This window comes from Saccoglossus kowalevskii, chromosome 4 (genome assembly GCF_978046115.1).
Source record: "Saccoglossus kowalevskii chromosome 4, keSacKowa6.1, whole genome shotgun sequence".
NCBI classification, from domain to species: Eukaryota; Metazoa; Hemichordata; class Enteropneusta; family Harrimaniidae; genus Saccoglossus; species Saccoglossus kowalevskii.
In genome coordinates, this window is record NC_140644.1 from 41,435,892 (window position 1) to 41,462,265 (window position 26,374).

Genomic DNA, 26,374 nt, shown 5'->3' on the forward strand with positions numbered 1-26,374 from the left:
ATTGTCAAATTTTCTTTAACGTTGTAATAAAGCGATATTCTATAAAAGGAACAAAATTTATTGTAAGTTATAAATATAAACAATGTTTATAATGATAAGATTTGTGATTAAATGTCACATTGTGATTGGCTGGAACGTACATTGTCAACTCTTGGTGGCGATGTTCAAAATACACTAAATTAAATTAACGTAAAATTTAGCATAGAACACATTATCTAAATGATAAAACCGTGATTTTAAAACCCACTGAATATGACTGAAATGGTAAATAAGTGAAATTTAAACCCAAAATGATACACACTGCTGAAAATTTGTGATTCTGATTCACACCATGATTCTCAAATTATAGTGATACTGTAAGATACACAACACTTTCTAAACAATTTATTTTTGTTTGACAAATACTTTAGTATTTGAAAGAATTTAGTGATAGAATATGATAAAGGAAAAAAATGAGAGAGCGCCCTCAAGACAACTATGAGATGAGACTTGTGTACAGTCTCTTGTGTTTTGATGCTTTTTTCAATAAAATAAAATATTATGCAAATATGTAACTAGCGAAAGCCGGGTTACTGCAGTAAACAGCCTTAATTTTACTGAAAACAATGAAAAACAAACAAGAGTCAGCAAGTCAAGCACTATAAATAAATATAAATATAATGCATGAATCTTTCAATTAAAATAAATAAAATAATTGCAATTGTAAATTGTTTCTTTTCATCCTTCTGTTAATTTCACATTTTTGTCTTTGTGAGCTTCTTCAGATTCTTGGGGTGGTAATGGCAGTATTTTTTTAGCTTCTTGTATTAACCTCTTAACTCCAACAATCCACTGACTAACCTAGATAATAGACAACAGTATTTTATAAATTGATTCAATAGCTGGGAACTACTATCTACTGTAACATTAGCCTTTGATCAATTACTGAAGTAGGAGGTGTTTGATTGGTTCAAATCTCTTTCCTCTTCCAGAATAATACTAACTCGGCATATAAAGCAGTACACAACATGAAGCAGGGACGTTGGAAACAGACCGTAAATTGAGTCTCTTCAGACACATGATCTCATCACATGACTTATCTCAGACACATGATCCCATCACATGACTTACCTCAGACACATGATCCCATCACAGGGCTTACCTCAGACACATGATCCCATCACAGGGCTTACCTCAGACACATGATCACATCACATGACTTACCTCAGACACATGATCACATCATGTGACTTACCTCAGACACATGATCACATCCCATGATCCCATCACATGACTTACCTCAGACACACCATCACATCACATGGCTTACCTCAGACACATGATCCCATCACAGGACTTACCTCAGACACATGATCACATCACATGACTTACCTCAGACACATGATCACACCACGTGACTTACCTCAGACACATGATCCCATCACATGACTTACCTCAGACACACGATCACATTACATGGCTTACCTCAGACACATGATCACATCACATGACTTACCTCAGACACATGATCACATCACATGACTTACCTCAGACATATGATCACATCACATGACTTACCTCAGACACATGATCACATCACATAACTCACCTCAGACACGTGATCAACCATCATTGCTATATGAATATCATTGGCTTTGTCGTATTCACTTCTTGATAATGCTAAAATATAAACAACACAAAGTAAGAGAATGGGTAATCATATACACTTGAGACAACAATTATATATTGTATATTATAAATTATGCATAAACATATATAAATATTTATAATCTTAGTAGTTACACAGTCAGTAACACCAGCTGTTCCAATTGAATGAGTCTCATTTTTATTTTAATGAAACTGCTTCATATGAAAACAGTTGGGTTTATAAATAAGTATTAGAAGTATATTTATAAGTATGAACATCAGATTAATGATCCACAAAAACAATAATATTTAAAACTTATATTTAAAGTAGATTTTTAAATAAAAGAGAAGAAAATCTCAATCTCATCAAAAATCTCATCTAAAATAGAAAGAAAATTTTTATGATAATTTTTATGATAAAACACAGCTTCCCACATTGATTTGGGAAACAAAATTTACCCGAATTTTTATTCTGATCATTATATGACACTTGTAAATGATAGATAAATACATGCTTTGACTTGCCTTGTGATAACTGGTATGTTTTATTTTGCACTTCAGGTGATAAAATACTCTGCTTCCACATATCAGATAATATATTCAGTTTTTTATTAATATCATCGGCCACTTTGGACTGGAAAACAGGTAAAATAGAAAAATTAGGTATTGTTGTTAAGGTTAAGTTTTTATTACATGTATAATGAAATATTAAACCAGATGAAAAGCATGTGCAAAAGATAAACTTCTAATTCAGCACTGTCTGGTGTGATGTCTGAAATGCCATCAGAAATTAGTAAATCTAAGGTCATTCACCTTTATAAATTCTTGACACTTTGATAATACTTCTCTAAATTTGATTAAACAGTCTTCTTGTAAATTGGATGTCTCTGTTTGATTACTTGAATCACATTCTGTTTCAGTGATCTCAGCTGATGATGGTTGTACTGATGGTTGTACTGATGGTTGTATTGATGGTTGTGATGAAAGAGGGAGTGATGGTGGAGGCATAGTTGGATTAGTACTTAAACCAACTGCAGCAGGTAATCCAGTTGACTCTAAAAAAAAGAGTTTGTGTTCAGTTTACAATACAAGGTTTATGTCATTGAATTATTAAATTTGTATTTTATTGTATTTTATTGTATTTTATTATTAAAATTTGGCAGTTAACTCTTCATTCATATATTTTATCATTAAATTTGTAAATTTAATATATATATATATATTTTTTTATACACATGTATTTACAATTTCCATTTTTTTATTAAATTAATTAAATTCAGGTAAAAATGCACTGTCACTCACATGGTAGACTACGATGATTCACATGCCTGTATTTAGAAACAATGTGACACAATTTTTAAAATCTTTGTTCATCTTGACCACGATGACATCTATTTGGTATCTTTTTATTAAATTAAGCTAGAACTTTGTTTACTCACTTCTAATTAAAATAAATTCCTAAACTGTGTTTTAAGTCCTGTTTTTCAGTTGGACATCCATATTTGATGTTCAATTAAAGCAAACATCATTGGAATAACATCCATAAATTTAGGTCAATATTATTACATGTAATACTTGAGCAAAATGTTCACAATAATAAAGTACCAAAATGTTTTATAACATAATTATTCGATGGTGATACCCCCATGCAAGGTGGTTCAAACTTCGATATTTTAAAATCCATTTACATTGGCGTACCTAGTTCACATCTGTTTTTCTCTTACTGTGATGTGTATGTGTAAATGGACACAAAGAACAGTTGTGAACATAATATATCAGTCACACTTAATTACTTTTCAACACAATTAAAATATCAATTACAGAAAAAATATTAATTAATAATAACAAGCCATGCATGGCACAGTCCCCGTTAGTTATCATACATGTATATACAGTACAAGTACTTGTCATATTGGGAGGTATTGCCCTGGAACAGCATTAATTAAAACAAAATGGCCATCAGTTGGCCATTTTATATCAAATCATCAAACCAATATATCTGTATAACTGTGACATAACGTGTAATGAATATATAAAATTTGAAGATCAGTCAAAGCATGTCAGAGATATGGCTCTAGAATCACATTCATTAAAACAAAATGGCCACCAGTCAGCCATTTTGAATCCGAATCTGAAAAACAAAATGACGTGCATCAGGGATCCATAATGTCTAATGTATGTACCAAGTTTGAATTAAATCCATCCATAAACAACTGCGATCCAGTTCCAAAATGCCAGATTTTTGATGATTTTTTAGTGCAAAAATGGCCACCATTCAGCTATTTTAAATTGGATTGCCAAACTAATATATCGGTATATCTATGAGATGATTTATAATGAATATTTAAAATTTGAACATAATCAGTCAAATATATGAGGGATATATTGGTAGCACTAGAACCACATTCATGAAAAAAAGATGGTCGCCAGTCAGCCATTTTGAATAATATCTGCTTGATTTTGATGATATTTCAGTACAAAAATGACCGCCCTTCGGCCATCTTGAATCAGATCGTGATTGATGTGCATATGTACCGGTATATATTATGTATGATGTATGTGTGAAGTTTAAATTTAATCCGGTCCAGGCATGTTTAAGATACAGGTCCAGACGCACAAACGCACAGACCCACGATCGTATGGATGCACAGAGTCCCTGTTCATCCATAAGTCCCTGTTTTCAGACTGCGTCCAAACGGGAACTAAACTAATAATCAGAACAGAGCAATAGACTTGTGGGAAGGGCATGCAATATTGCCTGAGCAATCTCACCCCCAATTAGGGCACACCTGGCTGAAATATACCAGCACAGCAATCACAATGTACAGAAAAGATATAAATAGTGTGATAGCAAAAAATAAAGAAAAAATTCTCAGATGTTGTATTGGACATACCTTTGCTACTTGAAATTAAGTTGAATTGGTTAATGTAAAATGCTAATAGTGAGTTTTTGACATGTGTAGATATTTTAGCACACAATATGTCATTGAGCAAAATTTCAAGATACCGGTATATTTGTTCAATAGGAAACAATAGTAAAATGCTCTAAAACAGACAAACATGCTATTTTCACTGTATTTTATTGATGGATTTTTCCTAGTAATGTAAGCTCAAATTTTTATTTACATTTTCTTCATCCTTGTATCAAATATGTAACAATAAAAAAATGAAAATATTTTCACTTTTGTGTAGCGTTAAGAGTTGATACCTAAAAGAGACTGAATAGAGTTCAATATTTTAAGTAATTCTCTAAATAAATACGAGTTTAATTTTATAACAGGTCATAAAAAATGTATAAAAACAATTGACAGAAAAAAAAGTAAAATATGAATATCCTTCTGAATAAATATAATGTACACAATTTTTAGTGGTCAACTTTTAAATGTACACATTTTGAAAAATATCACTTTAATTTAACAAGATTTAAGCCAAGTTGAAGTGTATGACATGTTCAGTGTACTATCATTATTATGTATTCATGCCATTAGGATACAAATAAAAAAATGAAATGGAGTCACCAGGCAATTTTTTTTTTAAGATACAAGAAGTTCAAATTGCCATGGAAAATGGTTAAAATTTGTTTCTATGGTGACATTTTTTCGTTGTATCAAAGAATTTTGTTTGGTGACATGGCAGGTAAAAATCATATATAATTTAGTGAGATAATTTTCTACATTATATACAATGGAAAGTTCTCTCCCATATTGCATTGCATATATGACTTCTGTGGCAAAAATGCACTATGTGTCAGCACCAGCACTTGCAATTTGCACATTCAAAATGAAAAAAAAAAAAAGTCAGGAGAGACAACAGTGACATTCAATGTTCGGAACTGTCGCCTGGTACTAAAAAAAAAGTATTACTTAGTAATAATAACTTTATTACACAACTGCACCATCAGTGGGTGCTGTATGGTAAGGATACAGATCAGAAACTAGTAGATTACAGATTAGTAACTTACTCTCCGCGGGAGTTGTCAAATTGTGCCCAACTCGTTTGTTCAATATATTTCTTCTTGGCGATTTCTGAGCATTGTTTTCTATTGAATATGAAAACATCGGCGGATCATTCCAACCTCTGTCCGGGTTTCCTGAAATTTTAGAACATATAGCGTACGTTAGTGTCATGCCCGGAGTCGACGATCCCTATGACTGTGATGAATCACTGTTAACACGTCATCATGGTCGGAAGCGAATGCTCACTCGGGACAAGAGTATGCACAACACAAAAACGATTCAGTAAATCGAAAATGAACGAATCAGAAAATATCAGCAAATTTTTAACTTCTTATTACGTATTACTAAAATTACAAATAATCATAATGAATGATTTTACTCACCCGGCTTCGTCGCCATGTTTTTAAAACATAAATCAGGTGATAGTGATCATGTGACAGAGTTTGACCAATCATTGAACGCCAAATCTTCACTCCTGTGACTCAAAATTTTAGTTGCTCTCATTGACTGTGGCTTTTCAATCTACTTGATGGCACCCCTTCAAGTTGTAAAATAATTTCTCATTTTGTCAAGCTGTTATCCGGACAATATTAACATTTAAAATATTTTAAACGAAATATGTATTTTCGAATTATATTTATCTGTGAATTTATTTTAATTTCTAGTTTTGTTTCACTGTTGTGCAGGATTTGCTGTTCAGAGAGAGAGGGAGTGAGAGAGAAATTTCCCAATAACCTCCTTCTGGCCGCGTTATACGCCCGCCTTGTTCGTTCTCTGTTCAGTGTTGTTTATTGTGTACGTTTGGGAGCTGCCGTCTGGTGTTTTACGAAATCAACTTCGTCGTCACATGCTACAATGTGTTGGTATAACTAATTCATTTGGATATCATCTATGATTTGGGGATATGTTTGGACTTTCACATTATCTTCATCCCACGAACTGGACAGGCCTTTTCCCTGTTGTTGTCATTATTGTCGCAACTTCGTGGATCATATCAGCTGGCCAGCACGTCCCTGAGCAGCCACATCCGTTAACAAAATCCAGAAAACAAACTACTGCTTTAACAGTGCCAGGTATGTATTCGATATTTCTGCTCAGTCGATATATACAAGTTGTTAAAATAACAGCAATTACTGCCGATCGTTTTCCGTTTGTTCAATTTCCTTGAAATTGCGGAGGTCAGGGAATGTCACTTTAGTGTGGCACGAGGTGGAAGATATAATAAACTTGCCTCATGTGTCTTTTTATATGCGAATATGTGGAAATTAATAGTAGGTTTGTTATTTCTGTGTCTTGTTGGTCTGTTTGTCATTTCCAAATCGTACATAAGCAGGTTTCAACGAGTTGATCTTATCGTAGACTAAATTATTTATTCTGACCCTTCTTCCATGTGAAACTGTCAGCAGTGTGTAGTCTGATACTTTTTCGAAGTAAGCTTATTAATAAATTAATGATTACAAATATGTTGGTCTGTAAAATCGAGTGATGCAGGTCATGTCGCATTGTTTGTTGATACATAGCAATGACCGATAATAACTCGCCAATCTGACGTCATGGGTGAAGCAGGTCATTGAACACTAACAATACCCATCCTCCAATACCTGTGTGAGAGTCAATCATCTGAAAAGACGCAGTCCCTCCAGTGTGAGGTCAAAATATAACGTTAAATGTCAGCATTAAATATCACTTTTTCTTTTCACAATTTACTTGTCATATAAGGAGTTTATTAGCTTTATTTGGACTGAGCCTGTCATTGCTTGTACTAGTGTTAAAGCAACAAATGTTTCAATGACTATCAATGTTGTATTCTTTCTCAGTATTGTACAATTATTAAGATCAGTTCTATGTTCAATAGTACTTTCTTTCACTTCCTCAAACCACACTGCGTTGCACCCATGAACCACACTGTGTCACCATGAACCGCACTGTGTCATCCTTGAACCGTACTTTGTCACCAATGAACCGCACTGTGTCACCCTTGAACCACACTGTGTCACCCATGAACAGCACTGTGTCATCCTTGAACCGCACTTTGTCACCCATGAACCGCACTGTGTCACCCATGAACTACACTGCGTCATCCTTGAACCGTACTGTCACCCATGAACCGCACTGTGTCACCCATGAACTGCACTGCGTCATCCTTGAACAGCACTGTGTCACCCATGAACCGCACTGTGTCACCCATGAACCGCACTGTCACCCATGAACTGCACTGTGTCACCCTTGAACCGCACTGTCATCCTTGAACCGCAATGTGTCGCCCTTGAACCGCACTGTGTCACCCATGAACGGCACTGTGTCACCCATGAACGGCACTGTGTCACCTATGAACGGCACTGTGTCACCCTTGAACCACACTGTGTCACCCTTGAACCGCACTGTCATCCTTGAACCGCACTGTGTCACCCTTGAACCACACTGTGTCACCCATGAACCGCACTGTGTCACCCATGAACAGCACTGTCACCCTTGAACCGCACTGTGTCACCCATGAACCGCACTGCGTCACCCATGAACCACACTGTGTCATCCTTGAACCGCACTGTGTCACCCATGAACCACACTGTGTCACCCATTAACCACACTGTGTCACCCTTGAACCGCACTGTGTCACCCTTGAACCGCACTGTGTCACCCTTGAATGGCACTGTGTCACCCATGAACGACACTGTGTCACCCTTGAACCGCACTGTGTCACCCTTGAACCGCACTGTGTCACCCTTGAACCGCACTGTGTCACACTTGAACCGCACTGTGTCACCCTTGAACCGCACTGTGTCACCCTTGAACCGCACTGTGTCATCCTTGAACCGCACTGTGTCATCCTTGAACCGCACTGTCATCCTTGAACCGCACTGTGTCACCCATGAACCGCACTGCGTCACCCATGAACCGCACTGTCATCCTTGAACCGCACTGTGTCACCCATGAACTGCACTGTGTCACCCATGAACTGCACTGTGTCACCCATGAACCGCACTGTGTCACCCATGAACCGCACTGTGTCACCCATGAACTGCACTGTGTCACCCATGAACCGCACTGTGTCACCCATGAACCGCACTGTGTCACCCATGAACCGCACTGTGTCACCCATGAACCGCACTGCGTCACCCATGAACCACAGTCATCCTTGAACCGCACTGTCACCCATGAACCGCACTGTGTCACCCATGAACCGCACTGTGTCACCCATGAACCGCACTGTGTCACCCATGAACTGCACTGTGTCACCCTTCAACCGCACTGTCATCCTTGAACCGCACTGTGTCACCCATGAACCGCACTGTCATCCTTGAACCGCACTGCGTCACCCATGAACCACAGTGTCACACATGAACCGCACTGTGTCACCCATGAACCACACTGTGTCACCCATGAACCGCACTGTGTCACCCATGAACCGCACTGTCACCCATGAACCGCACTGCGTCACCCATGAACCACAGTGTCACACATGAACCGCGCTGTCACCCATGAACCGCACTGTCACCCATGAACCGCACTGTCACCCATGAACCGCACTGTCACCCATGAACCGCACTGTGTCACCCTTGAACCCGCACTGTGTCACCCTTGAACCGCACTGTGTCACCCATGAACCGCACTATGTCACCCATGAACCACACTGTGTCACCCATGAACCACACTGTGTCACCCATGAACCGCACTGTGTCATCCCTGAACCACACTTTGTTGGGCAGGATATTAAAACATCTCGTCACTGAAATTATTAACTGTCTCTTTCCTGTTTTGAGTCTTGTAAACTCACTTAATTAGTAAAAAAAAAGGAGACTGAGTTAGCAATATGTTTAATTTTTTGGTGTTCTACATGCATTCTGTGTATTTCCTTCACTGTTTTTTTTACTTTACCTGATTATCATTAGAAGAGGGGAAAATGTCTGTCCTCAACATTGCTGTTGATCATCTGCGAACTTGGAAATCTGATCAATAATTGTAAAATGTCCACCAAGTTCAATTTTGGTGTGGCTAGCATGTATGAATAATTTTCAAGTTATGGGTCAAAATTAGCTAAAATAAAATGTTTTTTAGACTTAGAAATAAGTGCACAGAATGTATGCATTCTCATGGGAACTCACTATTAGTAATTCTGCTACCTAAAATGTATCAATTCACTCTAATCAGGCTGAGGCCATTGCTGGCTATTTGTATTCAAAGCCTCACTTTCGCATTGATGAAACGTATCAGTGGTGTATCTGATCGTTGCATGGGACCTAAAAATAAATCTTGGAATGCAAATTAGTCAACAATGACCACCACATGATAGTAGCATTTTGCAGTGAATTTGTTACATTCCCTGCCAAAACACTGGTCAGTATTTTTACCTCCAAGGTTTGCTGTATTTGGGAACATTTATACATGTATAATTCATTTATATGTTTGACTAAGGGACCCTGAGATTAATACAGTACATATAGTATCAAGTGATGAACATGGATATTAATTTTTTTTTTATGTTACTATGATAACCTCATTGTTTTCATTTTTGGTCAGAATTGTTTCCTCCTAAATTTTTGACACTATTTTCCGCACAAAACTTTAGGATATATTATTGTTTTTTTTTCTGTACTTTCATTTTCACTTTTGCTCAGCAAAAAAAATCATTAGTCAGTATTTATTAATTCTGAATTTTTATTTGTTATTTAATATCTAAATGGGCAATGTTGTTATGGTTATGCTATGTTCTCTGTGGGAGGCTTAAATGTATGCTAAATAATACAGCAGTCAGAATAATAAGCCAATAAGGTGGAGCAAAATCTGTCTGTTACTAAATTCAGAAATAAATAGGTGACACACTGGGTATAATACTAATATATATATTTTCATTGGACATATATTTACAAGATATTGATGTGAAAATACAATATTATGTTATTCTACTTAACACCCAACTCACTTTTTTATTTTCAAAAGCATTAAAAACTGGTAAGGTGCCCATAAATATTTATAAATTGTGAATTCCAATCAATGTCAACTACTCGTTGCCATAGGAAATCTATCTGACCTCACCTAATAATGTTGCCATAATTTCAATTTTTTAAAGTACATGTACATAAGAGTAACCATGTGCCTTGTCTGAACCAATCAGTACTAGTACATGTGTATATATATTGTAAATCACAATAGTTTATTTATCACTATTTATTTATAGTGATCTTTAGCAGTGTATTAAAAGACACCGACAACATATTGTATGTTTGTACTATTAATATTTTACAAATTGATACTATGAGTAATCTTTGCTAATTCAGCAATATTTAGATCCTGAAGGCTACACAAATTCAATTTAACATTTTGGACACCATATATCAGTAGGTTGTAATAAGATTTAACCTAACCTAACCTCATAGTCATTTGTTTGCAATTGCACAGGAGGGAACAGCTGTTAACACAGCTGAGAAACACCCAAACTTGTAATATGCAAATCGTTTTACCAGTACAGTGACCAGGAAAGTATATCTGTTAGTTTAATGGTTATATAACCACAACAGTGCAAATTCAAAAAATGTCTCATCGTCAGTCCTTTTTTTTTTTTCTTAAGAATTATGTCTCTGGATATACTTGCATTGATTGTAATGTTGGAAATGGCATACTGAAATGATTAGTTATGAATATATTAGTAAATCTTCCACATGGACATTGAATACAGTGACATTTTGAGTGCTTAGCCCAAGCTAAGTGTTCAAGACATTGTTAGCCCATGCTAAAGGTCTAGACTAGCTGGGTCTTTAGCTTGTGCATATTGTTTCTTAGCTCATACCGGTACTAAGCATTCATGCATGTTTTCTTAACGCATGCTATGAAGCTATGCATATACACAACTAGTATTGTAAATTAATGTAGCTGAGGTCATTCACTGTTTATTCATGAGTCCCACTGAGAGGCATAGAGATACATGTAGATAATCTATTGTACTGGATACTCCATACATACTATCCAAGAAACAACACACAATTTTGTCGGTACATGTACCAGTAGATTTCCATAAATATCACAAGCTGCAGACTGTTGTTGCTATCAATCTAGAATCAGTCTACTGCTAGAAACATTCTAACCCACGAATGTCTACAGCTGGAAACTTACATCTAATATAAATTGTTGACCAAAACTGGGAAGCCTGTCTCCAAATTTCTGCCTCTTTTGATGAGGGTGATAAGGGTTTTCACTAAGTTCAAAGGTTAATTGTTGTTTAACCTGTTGCATTGATTACCTTGTGTACTAATTATAGTGGCAGTACTGCTTGTAATTTTTGCATAGTTATTGGGCGTGGGTATTGTCAACAATATTTCTCTACAGTTATAGGTTATAATGTAAACCAGAATATGCTGCAAGTATCTAAGCCTCAGGCTGTGATCTGTTAACTGTTTTAACATGGCATTTATCGACATACATGTTAGTTTCTAGAGCAAATATGGTATAAATGTATGTTCAGAATGTGATTAATCTGTTACATTTCACCACCTGTTGTTACTTCTAATTTTAGATGTTTGTATTCTTGACTGAAGAATTGTGCCTCACTAAAAGTTGAAATTTACTTGTTTACACAACTCCCTCTCAAACATTCTTTTGTCTTCCAGCGCTCTTGTTGCGTCATGGACAAAAACAATAGTGCCGGACGGCAGCCTTGTGTGCCAGTCGCTAATTCTGAGTGCCGGACGGCCCCGTCCACCGCCGTCCAGCGTGGGTAGGACCCTGGACAACAGCATTTTATCAGAGCGTACTTGCTTGACCCAGCAAAAAACACTGTGTACTGCATTCGGCTTGAGTCAGTTGGCTCCGAAATATCTCTGGGTTGGCCCTAACTGTATAAAACACAAAAACTAATCTTAATCTCCTGGTGGGAGGAGCAAAAATATGGCTTCCATAAAATACTGCTATTTAAACCTAGTACATGTGTACATGTAATTGTGATATTTTTACTAATTGATGCATACAGTAAGTATAGTATAATTGAATGCTTAGTACAGATTGCTGTCACTTGACAACACTTAAAACACAAAGATTTGTAATTTGTAAGAATCCCACCTTGAAAAAATTGAAATGAATATAAATTGATCTTGTACAATGTATCTGGTTGTGTCATTAGATTAAAAGGAAAGGTATATGAGGGAAAATGTTGTTCATCATTGTTCTAGACTGTTTACATTCAAACTTTATACATACATCATGCATCTTGTACGTTCTGTTTTTTTGATTGGATTAAAAAAAATGTCCGATTGGTGGCCATTTTTTTATTGAATGCAATTCTGGAACCACTGACAGCCACATGACTGACATGCTCTGACTGTTTATGCTCAAACTTGATATAATTGTTAAAGGTCGATGGTTGTCACACAGTGTGTTTGAATTTTGTGTAAACAAGCATTGTATTTTATACTTGTTGTAATACATATTTTATGGAAATCATATTGAACATGTTGTGTCTCAATGACCATTATCCTTCAAACGTAATAACTCGCAGGGACTATGAATGCAATTACTAGTTTTTTTCCTGAATACAAGTCTTCCCACCAATCACTAAGGTGAATCAAATAAGTTTCTGGAATTTCATTGTGACTCCAGTTCCCTACTAAATCAGTCTTGTTAAATGACTCACTGAAATCCACATGTGGCTGCAGAGTATGAAATATCTTTGCAGTTTGACAGGTCAGTGTTGAAAATAAAATGTCAAATTTAGGTCAAAAGTCAGCTTGCTTGTATACACATGTCTAATAATTAACATGCTATATACTGAATATACTGGAACTTCAGACAAGAAGTACCGGTAACCATTTCAGGTCACTGTATCATCCTTCAGTACAACTTGTGGGTGGACGATACTTGAAAAGTCTGAATGAAATTCATACTGATTTATGACTCCACGTGCAAAACACACAATAGAGTCTTTGTATTTAGCCTGAATATGTGTATCTATTGTAATCTCTTTGACCCCATCTGAAAAAATCCTGATTTCAAAATGGCAATTCTTGCTCACTACAGTGTTCTCCCCAGGAATTTAAACCACTGTGGCGGCCTAATTTGCATATCATTTGCATATCATTTACATAATAATGGAAATTGACCAAAGCACATTTACACCCACACAATAAACAACGTATATTTTTAAAAACAAAGTGGCAGATATTTATTTGCTTCACACAGTGTTATAAACACTTTTATTTTGGGCATTTTTGTAATATTAATGAGCTCCGTCACAGGGAAAATATTTTTTTTTGAAGTCAAAATATTACGTTTCACAATTTAGAAGAGTTTGAATTTAAAAATGAAACATTCTCGAAATGCAATTGCTGCAGACTAAAAAGAAACAAATAAATTGTAAAAGGTTAAATGAAACTCATTTGAAACGTTTGAGCCAGGACTATGTTCACCACTTTCATGATCTTATTTACTACAAAATTCTCCTTCAAAAAATCGACCATGTAGTTATTTGGCGGATTGTTGGTTATTATTCCGACCATCAGCTTCTAACGTTTACATTTACAGTAAATGAACGAACAAATAACACTTCCAAACGATCAAAGTTACGACGTGACATAACTTACTTCGCGATGTTTTACACCGGTTATACCAATAATTCCTCTTACTCGGTCATGATGCCATGCAAAAAATGTTAAATTTAACTTAGTTTTATTGGGAGTGGATATTTTTGATCACTCAATCACTTCGGTGAAAAACACAGACCCGCCATGATAGTTATGACGCATTAGTTGACCGGCATGTGTCCTTTGACCTGGTGGGTCAAAAAAGTTACATTGCGGAAGTAAAGCGATGTCGTAGCACGATGTGTTGGTACAATGTATGAATTTCAGATGAAAACTGCATGATGGTTTTCGAAAGAGGTGATTAGAAATTTTTAAAAGGTAAAAAAAGTATTGAAAGAAGAGTTTTTACATAATTCACGATGATAACAGTTCAAATGTATTTTACCCAATAACGCAATAAACACGTTGTTTTTTTCTTGAGTAGCGTAAACTGATCGTGAACTCTGATTTGCCCATGTTATATCGGGTGGAATTGATTTTGAAAGAATTTTAGCTTTCAATCTAAAGACTGCGTGCGTCTATCGTCAGAAAGTATTTACTTACAAACAAAGAGGTGCTAATTTTACAAAATTGACTTGTATTGTTCAATCGCGGGACTATGTCTATTGTTTACAAATTATTATCCACGACTGGCAGGATGCGTGTCGGTCGGTACGTAAGTATAATAACAATATGACAATAGTCAGAAGCGTTTCTGCAGTGGTCGCTAATTTTGAGTGCCGGTCAGGCCGACCAGCGTGACGAGATCCCCCAATGAAAAGAAGCACTGTGGCGGTCTTGCTAATCACGCTGTTTACATCCTGGGGAGAACACTGCACTAAGTTTGGAGATATATCACATGTCTTGTGAGAAAATAAAGCATTGTTTCACAAATTGAGTGTTATCATTGATTCCACCATCACTGTGAACAGAAATGTTCACAAAGAATATGTACATTTTATTACTGTGATATTCACATACTTCCGTAAAAACTCTATTAATTCATGGTCTATTAATTCATGCACCCATTTTATTTTCGAACGCTAATTTTTAAATGTATTCTTTTAATTCGCGGCGTTCAAAAACATGTTTAAAATTGTATCCTATTAATTTGTGGGCCAGTATGAAGTGGATAACTCAGAATATATTGCATGAAGACATTAAACATATACATTTTGTTTGAGTTTTTATGTTATCAGTACTTGGTGTAGCCGTAATCGCAGATGATCTTCGTCATCACAGCCTTTCAGTTAGCAGGCAGTTTAGGTTGGGTCAAGTTTTGACCTGAACAAAATCATTCCCCCTCGACACTACAGATGTTTAGCAAGATTATTATTTAGTCAATAAATATCCATCGGTCAGCACATTGATTATGAATTTCTAGTACGGAGCTTTTCGTCGCTGGTTCACAGTGTTGCATCGACCATTTTGGAAATTGATTTTATTCTATGACGTCATTTAAGTGAACCGCCCTATGGTACGTAAATTGACGTTTTTGATTGGTCGGGCGATTGACCTCGTGTCACATTTTCATTATACCGGATTCGGTAAAAAACAGTCATGTATGTATGTTCTATAAATCTAACCTTGCACACATAATCTTGTACTGATGTGTTTTTGTTCAAAAAATATGTTCCCTTTCATTTAACCCCCCAGTTTACTCTTCGCGTTTATGGTATTTGTGAGAGTTGAACGATTTTTTGAACAAATGACAAGTAACTATATTGATTTGCGTCAAGCTGGGTGTTATAGTATTATAGTTATAGTATTATAGTAAAATTTAATTTGACATATGGTATGTTTATGTTTTATTACGAATGCAACGCATTATCAAGTTGGTGATATTGTAATATTCAGACCCAATACCCCGGGTCAGTGCTCTAACAATAGTAAAAAAAACAATTATCATGAAAGCAATACATTACCAAGTTGAAATATTTAGACCCGGTACAATAGTGCAAACAAATTTGTGTAATTAGAAAAGCAGTGCACTAAGTAAACGACGGTGATATATTCAAAGCCAGTACAAAGTTCCATACAAGTTGCATAATTACAATACCACTGGGCACGAAGAAAAAGGTTGCTAAGGTAAAGAGCCAGTTCAGTGCGATACTTGGGGTCAAACTTCGATCAACACATTTAACGTCAGCATTGCCGCACAGCAAGTTTCGCAAAGAAGTACTTGAAGTTCAATTGCGTTCCAAAATGATGTCGCTGATCACTCAGTTGTCGCAGTGTGTGTTGTCATGTTCATGATGCACCCCGTTTCGACTTTGGCCTGCTTTTCCTTCTCAGTGCATGTTCTTGTTCACGTAAAATGCTACCTCTCACCAATGTATTAAAACACTTTGAATTTATACTTTGCATGATTATATTTGGTCAATGCGAAACATTATTTTTCTGAGACCATTTTTATCAACGCAGGGTTATTTTTCCAGACAAGATGGGCTTCGTAATGTCTGCCATAACATCGCCCGGGCGATCTTTTGGTCCACATTTTTCTAAAAAAAAAATCGAATCCTCCATAAGATCACCCAGGGAAAGTGCTTGACAAAAAAAAAACAATCATGTAAACAAAGCCACAAAAATGCAATCAACAGGGCAGAAGACCACCTTATCCGAAGCAACACTGAAATAGCAGAAATCATTGCCGATCTGTTTTTAAACGGCGACCACGACGATGGTGATTGGTTTGACGGCTTCACTACTGATGACTTGTCGAACAATATTAATAATTTGTGTCTGACGGTACTGCCAGTGGCTGTGCAGCCAGACGGCTACTTTGTAGCCACGTGTTCATTGTTCGTTTGTGTACAGAGTGACCATTGCCATTTCACTGTTCCATTTCAAGTGTAACATGGTGCGTGGTCCTTGACGCAGTGCGTGCCCGACAGTACACCATGTCGCTAGCCACGAGTCTCAGAGGCACTAAAACAACGTCCTGTAATCGTGTTCATTGGAAAACAAAACAAATCACTAATAAATTTATGAAAACAGCTCCTTCTTGAATCGATCTAAAAGTACTCTTTTAATTCGTGCACCAAAAACCAATAATTTCCGTTTTGACGCTATTAATTCGTGCACTTGAAAAAATAATTATTTTTACTACCGCGAATTAATCGAGATTTAAGGTACTTGAATTTAGGATCTAAAAATTTAATCTGGGTTTGAAAATGTTCAAAAAATTGTTAACTGTCGATTAGCAACATTAGGAAGGTTATTTTAGTGTGGAAAAAGTATTTAACACCTTTCACATTCAAATTTTTTTATTTGGCCTTCTGATCAAAATCTTAAGGATTCATGCGTTTATAACAGTTCATTGTTGAAATGTAAATACCCATTCATATCCCATTCATGATAATGACAAACAAATTTTATTATTCAAAAAAAGTAAAACTACATCTACTTTACATTACTTGGGATGATATGAGCACAAAGTCAAACTTGACCTCAAAAATATAAATCATACAAACTTCCCTACACTTGATTGGACATGGACCCTATATCGGTTGAATACAGTATATTGCATTGACTATTATGTATCTCAAACACGACTCACCAGATTTCATAAAACTTGGTCCTCAGGTCTTGTTAGTTCTTGGTTGAAATTCATGAATGTTGAATATCTAATTTGCATAATACATGTAATAAGCCTATTTTTAAGCCGTTAGACAAAGAAGAACAAAGGAATAATTCAGTAAAAATAAAATTCAGCGAATATACCTTTTTTCCTATATTTTACATTAAACTTGTCAAAAATCAGTGAAAATAAATTCCATACAAATCACCAAAAAAGTCTATTCAGCAAAAATTAAATCCAGCTAAAGTAAAGTATTTTTACAGTAGTTGCGCTGGGGTGAGGTACGTACGTATACTTATCATCTAATTTGCATAAATTATACAATTTAAAGGTGTTTTACAGATAATCTACAAATTGTATTACTTTAGAGTTGAAATCTATGAATATTAATTACCTAATTTGTATTCATAGATTTTAATTTTAATTTTACAAATAATAACTTTCGCCTAACAGTTGTACTTCTACCTTTTCAAACCTGACCTTGCTACACTGTGTTTCCTTTTTGATATGTGTAAATGCTGTTTGAATAAAAACAATAGAATCACTATACTGCAATTAACAGTAAATCATCGTAACATGTAATGTATGATAGCTTTGAGTTGATGTAAATCTAACATTGCACCAACATAAGACTAGCATTTTGGTGAACAAGTTCTTAGCTACACATTTGACCAGTTGTGATGGGAAATGTTCAGACCGTTTCAATTCAAAGTAACTGTTTTTAACAGGGTCAATAAAAGCTGCAACATGCCAATATCAAGTAGTACTTCTCCCAGCCAATGTTGCTATAGCAGTGCCAAGATTGTCTGCAAGTCAAAACAATATAATTTCAGATAGTATAGTAAAAGACATAAACTTGACATCAAAAACTAGTAATTACAGACATTCAGTTACATGGTCTTTCATTAAGTTTTACCAGAATTACAGTAGTCTTGTTGTAAGTAAAATTTATGACCTTTTAAGAGCAGGTACTACCGGTAGTACTTGACATGTATATTGATTGATGTATTATCGGTACTGAGGTAAAAGACAGATAAAATGTGTCTGAAGTACTACAAAAATGTAGGTTCATTGACCAACACTGAATAGAATAGTTAAATAGTATACAAAGCTATAATGTTTTGAATGCTTACATGCAGTGAAACTGCTACATGTATAAGCTATTAGTTTTATAAGTTTATCTCACAAGTAGCTGTATTATGCCACACTTATGATCAGCACCTTGTAAATGTAACAAGGCTGAATGCTGTGATTTCTACAGCCTATAATACATGTATATATCATTTTTGTAATTTTAATTTGACAGTTGCAGAAACATGTGAAGATACATATGAATCATGCCATATAGAAGAAAAAGACTTGTTAGGATGGGCAGCCATCAAAGCCTTGCATAGACAATTGGATGATGATGCCAATGGCAGTGTAGATCTATCAGAAAGTGATGAGGTAAGACTTAGTATACTTGACATAGTTTGAGATGGTTAGTCATTGTAATAATCCAAACTATATCTTGGTGGACAGAGGTACAAAACACATTGCAGTCATTGTCAAATCTATTGTACTTGATTGATGTGGAGGCCACTGATTGGATGGTACCTACAAGCAATGTGTATGTGGCACACGATCTGATTGAACTGCAAATCTGTCTCCTGATTAGTGGACTGGGAACACCTGGTATGCATATTATTGTGCAGTGACTAGTGCCTGTTTAAACCATTGCGTGATGTTACACATGGCTAATATTCCACGTGACTGTTACATGTTGTGGTGAACCTAGCCCTGGGAAGGGTGTGTTTTGTCGGCTAATACATGAGGCAAAAAAAGCTGTGTGAAAATACGTGAAATACAATACAAGAAATAAAACAAAATTACATAGAGACAAAACAAAAGCTCACAAATTTTATAAAAGTTTTAAAGCAACCATATTTTATGTTATTTTAGCTTTTAAAATAGAAACATAACATGTAGCTGATTTAATATCAGATATCCACATATATAGGTGGCTGTGATAAATAAGTCGAGCCAATTATAACAGCTGGGATTCTCAGGTTTCTGAATCTTCTCAAATTAATTTCAATTTCTCTATTCAATACTAATTCCTGAATATAACTCAGTGCAACATGTATAAAACATAGCACAGATATTATGCTGCCAGAAAAAAAATGAAATCAGATTTCTTTTGGAAAACTCTTCAATTTATGCAAAAACATGCATCTACATGTACTAACCTTCACCAGTTGCTATTTGCAAATTATTTTTAGATTTGACTACATCAAATTATGTCATACCATTAAAAACCCATTAATTCCTCATTTCAGAGCATGTCATCATCCACAGAAAAATAATTATATTATACCAATTGAATTGCCCGAATATGTAATTTGGTATTGCCTGATTTGTCGAGGGTGTGTTGTAATTATTTATATCGTGTGGTTAAATAGATGATATATCACATTTTTGACTCCCGTGTGCGAAGCACAAAAGGGAGTCTTTGCAGTTACCCTGTCTGTATGTCTGTATGTCTGTATGTCTGTATGTATGTATGTATGTATGTATGTATGTATGTATGTATGTATGTATGTATGTATGTATGTATGTATGTATGTATGTATGTATGTCACTTTTTTTGTTCCACCGTTATCTCAAGAACCACTAATCAAATTTTGGTGAAACTTGGTACATAGATGCTCTGGGATAATGTGCAGAGTTGATTAGGTTTTGGTAAAAATCTATGAATATTAATTACCTAATTTGCATGATAATTAGCTGATTTTTAGCTGTTCCAAGACTGTTCCACTGATATCTGAAGAACCACTCATTGGATTTTGATGAAATTTGGCACATGAATGCTCTGAACTAGTGCGCAGATTTGATTAGTTTTGGGTAAAAATCTATGAATATTAATTACCTAATTTGCATGATAATTAACTGATTTTAAGCTGTTCTATGACTGTTCCACTGATTTTTGAAGTACCACTCATTGGATTTCAATGAAACTTGGTACATGGATGCTCTGAACTAATGCGCAGATTTGATTAGTTTTGGGTAAAAATCTGTTAATATTATTAATTACCTAATTTACATAATGATTAATCAATTTTCGGCTTTTCCACTGATATCTCAAGTACTAATCATATCATTTCAATAAAACTTGAAACACTGCACATACCTGATAGTTTTTAGGGTAATATCAGTACATATTAATTACCTAATTTGCATAATTAATTAATTTTCAGCTTTTGATATTTCGAGTAGTAATGATCACGTTTCAATGAAACTTGGTACATAGTTACTTGAGGACTGTGCAGACCTAATTAGTTTTTGGGTAAATATTTGTGCATATTAATCACCTTATTAGCATAATTAGTTAATTTTCAGCTTTTCACCTGATATCTCAAGTACTAATCATCACATTTCAATGAGACTTGCGACATAGATATTCTAGGACTATGCAAAGACCTGATTAATTTTGGGATAAATAATTGTGCCTATTAATTACCTAATAACTAGTTAATTTTTTGCTGTTCTATGTCTAAAAACCACTCATTGGATTTCAATGAAACTTTTAAAGAGTACCCATCACATTTCAATGAACCTAAGACTATGCACCATATTAGTTTTTGGTAAATATTTATGCTTCTTAATCATATAATTAACATAATTAATTAATACTGATATCTCAAGTATTGATCATCACATTTGAATAAAACTTGGTAAATAAATGCTCTAGGACAATAGACAGTCTGATTAATTGTGGGTTAAAATCTGTTCATATTAATTCTCTAATTAGTATAATAATTAATATTTTTTTGGTTCTAATCACATTTCAATGAAACTTGGTACATTGTGCAGACCTTATTAGTTTTACACTTAAATCTGTTCATATTAGTTACCTTATTTGCATAATTAGTTTTCAGCTATTCCATCAATATCTCAAGTATAAGTAATTTTGAATTAATTTTTAATGTGTCTCCAAAACTCTCAGCACACGGGAGTTCTTTCTAAGCTTTCTTTGATTTGTATTTAGAAGTAGGCCCCAAATGTGAATAACATACAGAAGAGTTCAAACCAGTCAACCAAAATCTGTAAAAAGAATATTTTTTGCTACAGACGTTGTGTGTAATGAAAAAATCACGATTATCAGGTATTTTTGGTTTAAAAGACATGAGGAAAATACTTTTTCAGAATTATGCAACATGAAAAAAAAGGTTGATGTTTGCAGTGGCATGCTCAATCCCCAAAACCCAATCTGACATATGGCGCCAATTGTCGTCAGTATTTTTTTTTTAAAAAGTATGTCAATTGAGAAGATTTTTATATGCCAATGTTGCCGTTAACAATAAACTACATGTATGTAAATGAACCCTGAACTGACAAAATACAGTGCGAGTTTACAACCCCACTCCACTCATGTATCTATGATCGCCATATGCTAATTCCAGGGCCCATTTCATTAACCATGGTTGTAAATAGTGTTTCAGATGCTGTATTACATTTGAACTATTTAAACTATAGTGGTAGCCCAGTAAACGGGAATCATGCATAAAAATAGAAAATGGACGTCAGCAACATTTTGAAATGAAGTGATATATTAAACCAATTAAAAACTATACGGTATTGTGTGCTTACAGGTTGTATAGTGGTATGTATTTGTAGTCAGTTGTATTTTGATGCACTTCTATTAGAACAAATGCAGCCTACCTAAATAATCATGTTTAAGCAATATAGCTGATTATATTTTGATGGTTGTTCAATCGTGGCATGTCTAGGATAGTTGTCACAACTAGGGCACTTACTGAATAATGTAACCTGAATTCTAATGAATTATACCAAACTAGAGTTCATACAATTTATATTATTCTTCTTGGCAAAGTAATCTATACATGGTCTGATCAAGTGCATCTGGTTTGTTTTACTTTCAACTTGTCAATGAAATATGAATAAATTATGAAATGTTATGAATGCTATTGAGGGCTATTTAATTTTTTAGCTCTGCTGTCATTGTAGATGATTGTCTGTCCAGCATTTATCATCTGTAAACAAATACATTTTCATCTGCTTGAAAACTACCATCTCAATTTCTTTGATACTTGGCATGTACCTCTGTCAAGTTGCCATGTTCCCAACAGCCAGAACTGCGTTTTGTATTAAGGGTGTGTATTGCTCAACTTGGCTACCACAATGCTCTTGTAGGACAGCAGAGCTATTTCAACCGTTAGGTTGCGTGTTAACCAACTTGACATGTGTTTTATATATGAACTCAGAAGTTCAAATAAATCCAATTATTATACATCTGTCACAAGTTACAGCCTGCCGTAATTTTGTAGTATTTCATGGGGTATCTCATCCCACCATATTAGGAAATGCAAATTTCATATATGGAATGATTAGGCATGTAAGCATCCTCTAATAATAAAAACAAACATAGCTGCCATCAAGGTTTGACTGGACTCCACACAAAGAACTTCGACAATTCTGTTCTTAACTTTTTGGATTTCGGCATTCCCATGATGTATCCTTGAAAGGAAAAGATGTGTACTAATAAGGTTATTACGAGGATACCTCAAAGTACGGTATGCACTCAGACAGTACACTTGATACTCCCGCTGTACTGTCTTTGTGCATCTTTAAGGTATCCTCGTAGTACTGTGGAATACTTTCAAGGGGATTTTATTTTTGCTTATTTCGCGGTAAGGAAATTAGCGTGAAAATAAAAACACAGCAAATTGTTGTTTTAGCATCTCATGAATAATTAATGAGTCCAGCTTGCTGTCATATTCGATCGTAGTGTACATTACACTCTAAAACAATACACAAGTTATTAAATGACAAAATTAAGTTTTATTTCCTTTATTTAAATATTTATACGTACAAATACCAGTACAGTAAAAACATTGGCAATATTAATTATATATATTAATATTAATCAAAAGTTCGTTCAGTTTCGATGTAGGGCAAATATTCTGAGCCAATACTAGTATTTTACACAACTTTCTTAAACAAGTCCCGCCTGTGTAAATCCACTGACGACAATGTCATGACAACTGGATAAAATGTCATGACATGACAGCGATGTACTAAGATCTTCGTTGTTAGCGTAACATCTACACTGTTGTCGAGTGACTTGATAACTTTGTCTGCGCATACCAGGACTGGAAACAGTTCTTTAATTCATCTTTGAATTCTTTGTTGACTGCCAAATCTAATGGCTGTAGTCGATCGGTGCAACCCACTGGAATATATACCAAATACATTGTATATATGGTTTCTTTGCAGTATTTCATTCATCTCTTTAGATCGTTGGGCTCTGCAGAGCTCGTTTCATATTCTGGGAGGCCAAGTAGAGTGCATTGATTTTTGAAGTACGTCACAATTACTTTCTCTGCATACGGAATCACTGAATCTTCATTACTCTAGTAAGAAGTGGTCTGTGTGATATCCCAAGACTCGGGGAAAATTTACTTTTGGGTGACAATGTTCAGTTTTCCCAGCATAGATGAGTTTAGGTGGCAGTAAATGTCCTGCTTTACTGATTGCCAACAGTACGGTGATTTGCCGCTTGTCGTCGATGCCATTCACTGTAACTTGTTGACTTCCTCGTTCTTCCAAAGTCCATTCTCTGTCAGGAACCAAACTAACACCGGTCTGATCCCAATTAACGATAATCTCATTTGGGATATCATGTTCAGACACCACATTCTTAAATTGTATGAGGAACGTAAATTTAATATCGTCAAAATCGCTTGGAAGTTTCTTTTACCCCTTTCGTGCCTTTTCTCTTCACAAAATTGATCGGCTTCAGAAGTGACTTCGCCCAGGATTTACTAATGTTTACTGTTCCACCATACTGTTGAAGTTTTGTTCTATCGACTTTTTGCACTATTCCTTGTGTTGCAACCATAACGATTCTTGTATTTATTACCCCACCACTTGCACACACTTTACAAATCCACAGCTGCGCCTTGATATCAAACTCACGGCCGATGAGAAGTGGATGACCCCGTTGACCCTTTGGTAAAGCTGTGACAATTGAACTTGAATCCTGTTTTTGTTTCCTTACATAAGAATCTCTCATGCTTCTGTCGCTACTCCAAGAAACATTTTTTCCAAGGTCTTTGCTAAACTTTCAAACAGTCTTCATGACATCATTTTCGAAAGCCGATCGTCCAATTTTTGCCTAAACTTCATCAGAGTAAAAATTGTAGTCACCACGTTTTCGTTTGCGGGACACAGAAACACTTCGTTTAACAGCTAGTGCTATTAGCAGCTTCGACGGCTTCAGCTTCGATGAGGGATACTTCTTCACGTGAGTCAGGAAGACCGAGACCCGGGGATGACGGTGGTTTAGCTTTAGCCAATTTGTTATCAGAGACATAGTGTATACAGTACTCGAACGTAAATTTAACTGACAAACTTGATAAAAATCAATGTTTTTTAAAGATAAAAACCTTTGTTCGTTGGTGTTAATGTGTTCTATTATTAAAACTAGTACTGTTTGGACCTAGGAAGGTGTGATTATTTTAGCTCCTGCTTTCACCAATCAAAATTTGGAGCATTTCCTGCCCAACCTGGCAAGTGTTGATCCCAGAAGTTAATCTCTATTCAACTCCGCAAAAATAAAATCCTGCGAAAGTACCAGGTATCTTAAAATTGCGAAAATAAAATATTCCACAGTAACCTCATATTATGCTTTGTTTGTGATATTGAGATTGAAATAATACTGAATGGTATATTAAGTGCCTTCTTTTCTAGATCTCAACAATAGTCTTCAAATGCCTAAATAATATTTCTGTTGATCTGGTGGTGTGGGTGGTAGTTGGTGACCAGCACACTGCATGTTAATATAATATACTGTATTCATTCTTAGGATTTGAATACTTAGTGATCACACCCATTTTGTTCATCATGTTATGAACATTTTCAGTATCTTTCGGTTTGGAGTGAAAACAAATGTTAATATTAAAAATTTAAAATCAAAAGCCAAATTTTATCTCTTCCTGGAGCTATTTTTTGTTTTCCTGGCATATGTCGGTATTCTGTATTTGTGAGTATTGCTCTGTTAGTTGCGCTTATGGAAATATGGTAAAAAAAAGTTTTACTTTTAATGATTCTATGTATAAACAGGATTTTTAAGATTTGTATGTGCACTTCTATTAGAAATGCATCTTTTAATAAATATATATCTTTACTTTGAATAGTGCAAATATGGTATGGTATGTGTTGATTCTAATATAGATGTGTTTCTAATAGAGCAATGATGGTATTCCCATATGATGTTTTAAAGTTAAAAAATATTGAAAACAAATATTTCAATTTAATTTTAGTTTTATTCTTGATTTGAACTGAAATCAGCAGATGATTATGAGTAGTGAATGTGTTGAAGGTGTTTATTGTATTGTGTCTCACCAGACACATGAGTGCTATCAGCAAAGTATTACAACTACAATAATATTGAGTTTTATTGAATACTTTGCTATTTGAAAAGACTCTTGGCATTTTATTTGCAACTCTAGGCACACAAAGACGAATGTTTCTGCTCTCAGCAAAATCAGCTTTACTTATTGTGGTACATATCATATACAGTCCTTAGATTAGTCAGAAATTGTTTTCACAATTCTATTTGGCTGCCATAGTAACAACCATTGTATTATATAAATACAGAAGAA

General features: G+C 35.1%; 2 protein-coding genes across 2 annotated transcripts in view; one reads left to right on the forward strand and one right to left on the reverse strand.

The window, feature by feature from the left end:
- Positions 1-580: 580 nt before the first annotated feature.
- Positions 581-6,005, reverse strand: LOC102803694 (steroid receptor RNA activator 1-like). Its single transcript, XM_006818675.3, has 6 exons — positions 5,966-6,005; positions 5,588-5,716; positions 2,440-2,681; positions 2,152-2,260; positions 1,589-1,659; positions 581-840 (listed from the first exon to the last, which is right to left on the reverse strand). The coding sequence occupies exons 1-6, from the start codon at positions 5,979-5,981 to the stop codon at positions 718-720; spliced, it is 690 nt and encodes a 229-aa protein (XP_006818738.1). The 5' UTR covers positions 5,982-6,005; the 3' UTR covers positions 581-717.
- Positions 6,006-6,328: 323 nt separating this feature from the next.
- LOC100366516 (stromal interaction molecule 1-like) overlaps positions 6,329-26,374 on the forward strand; it is an 81,546-nt gene continuing 61,500 nt past the window's right edge. Inside the window, exons 1-2 of the mRNA XM_085498132.1 lie at positions 6,329-6,655; positions 19,015-19,154. Of these exons, the coding sequence (XP_085354258.1) occupies positions 6,487-6,655; positions 19,015-19,154 (309 nt within the window). The 5' untranslated portion in view covers positions 6,329-6,486. The remainder of the gene's footprint in view (positions 6,656-19,014; positions 19,155-26,374) is intronic.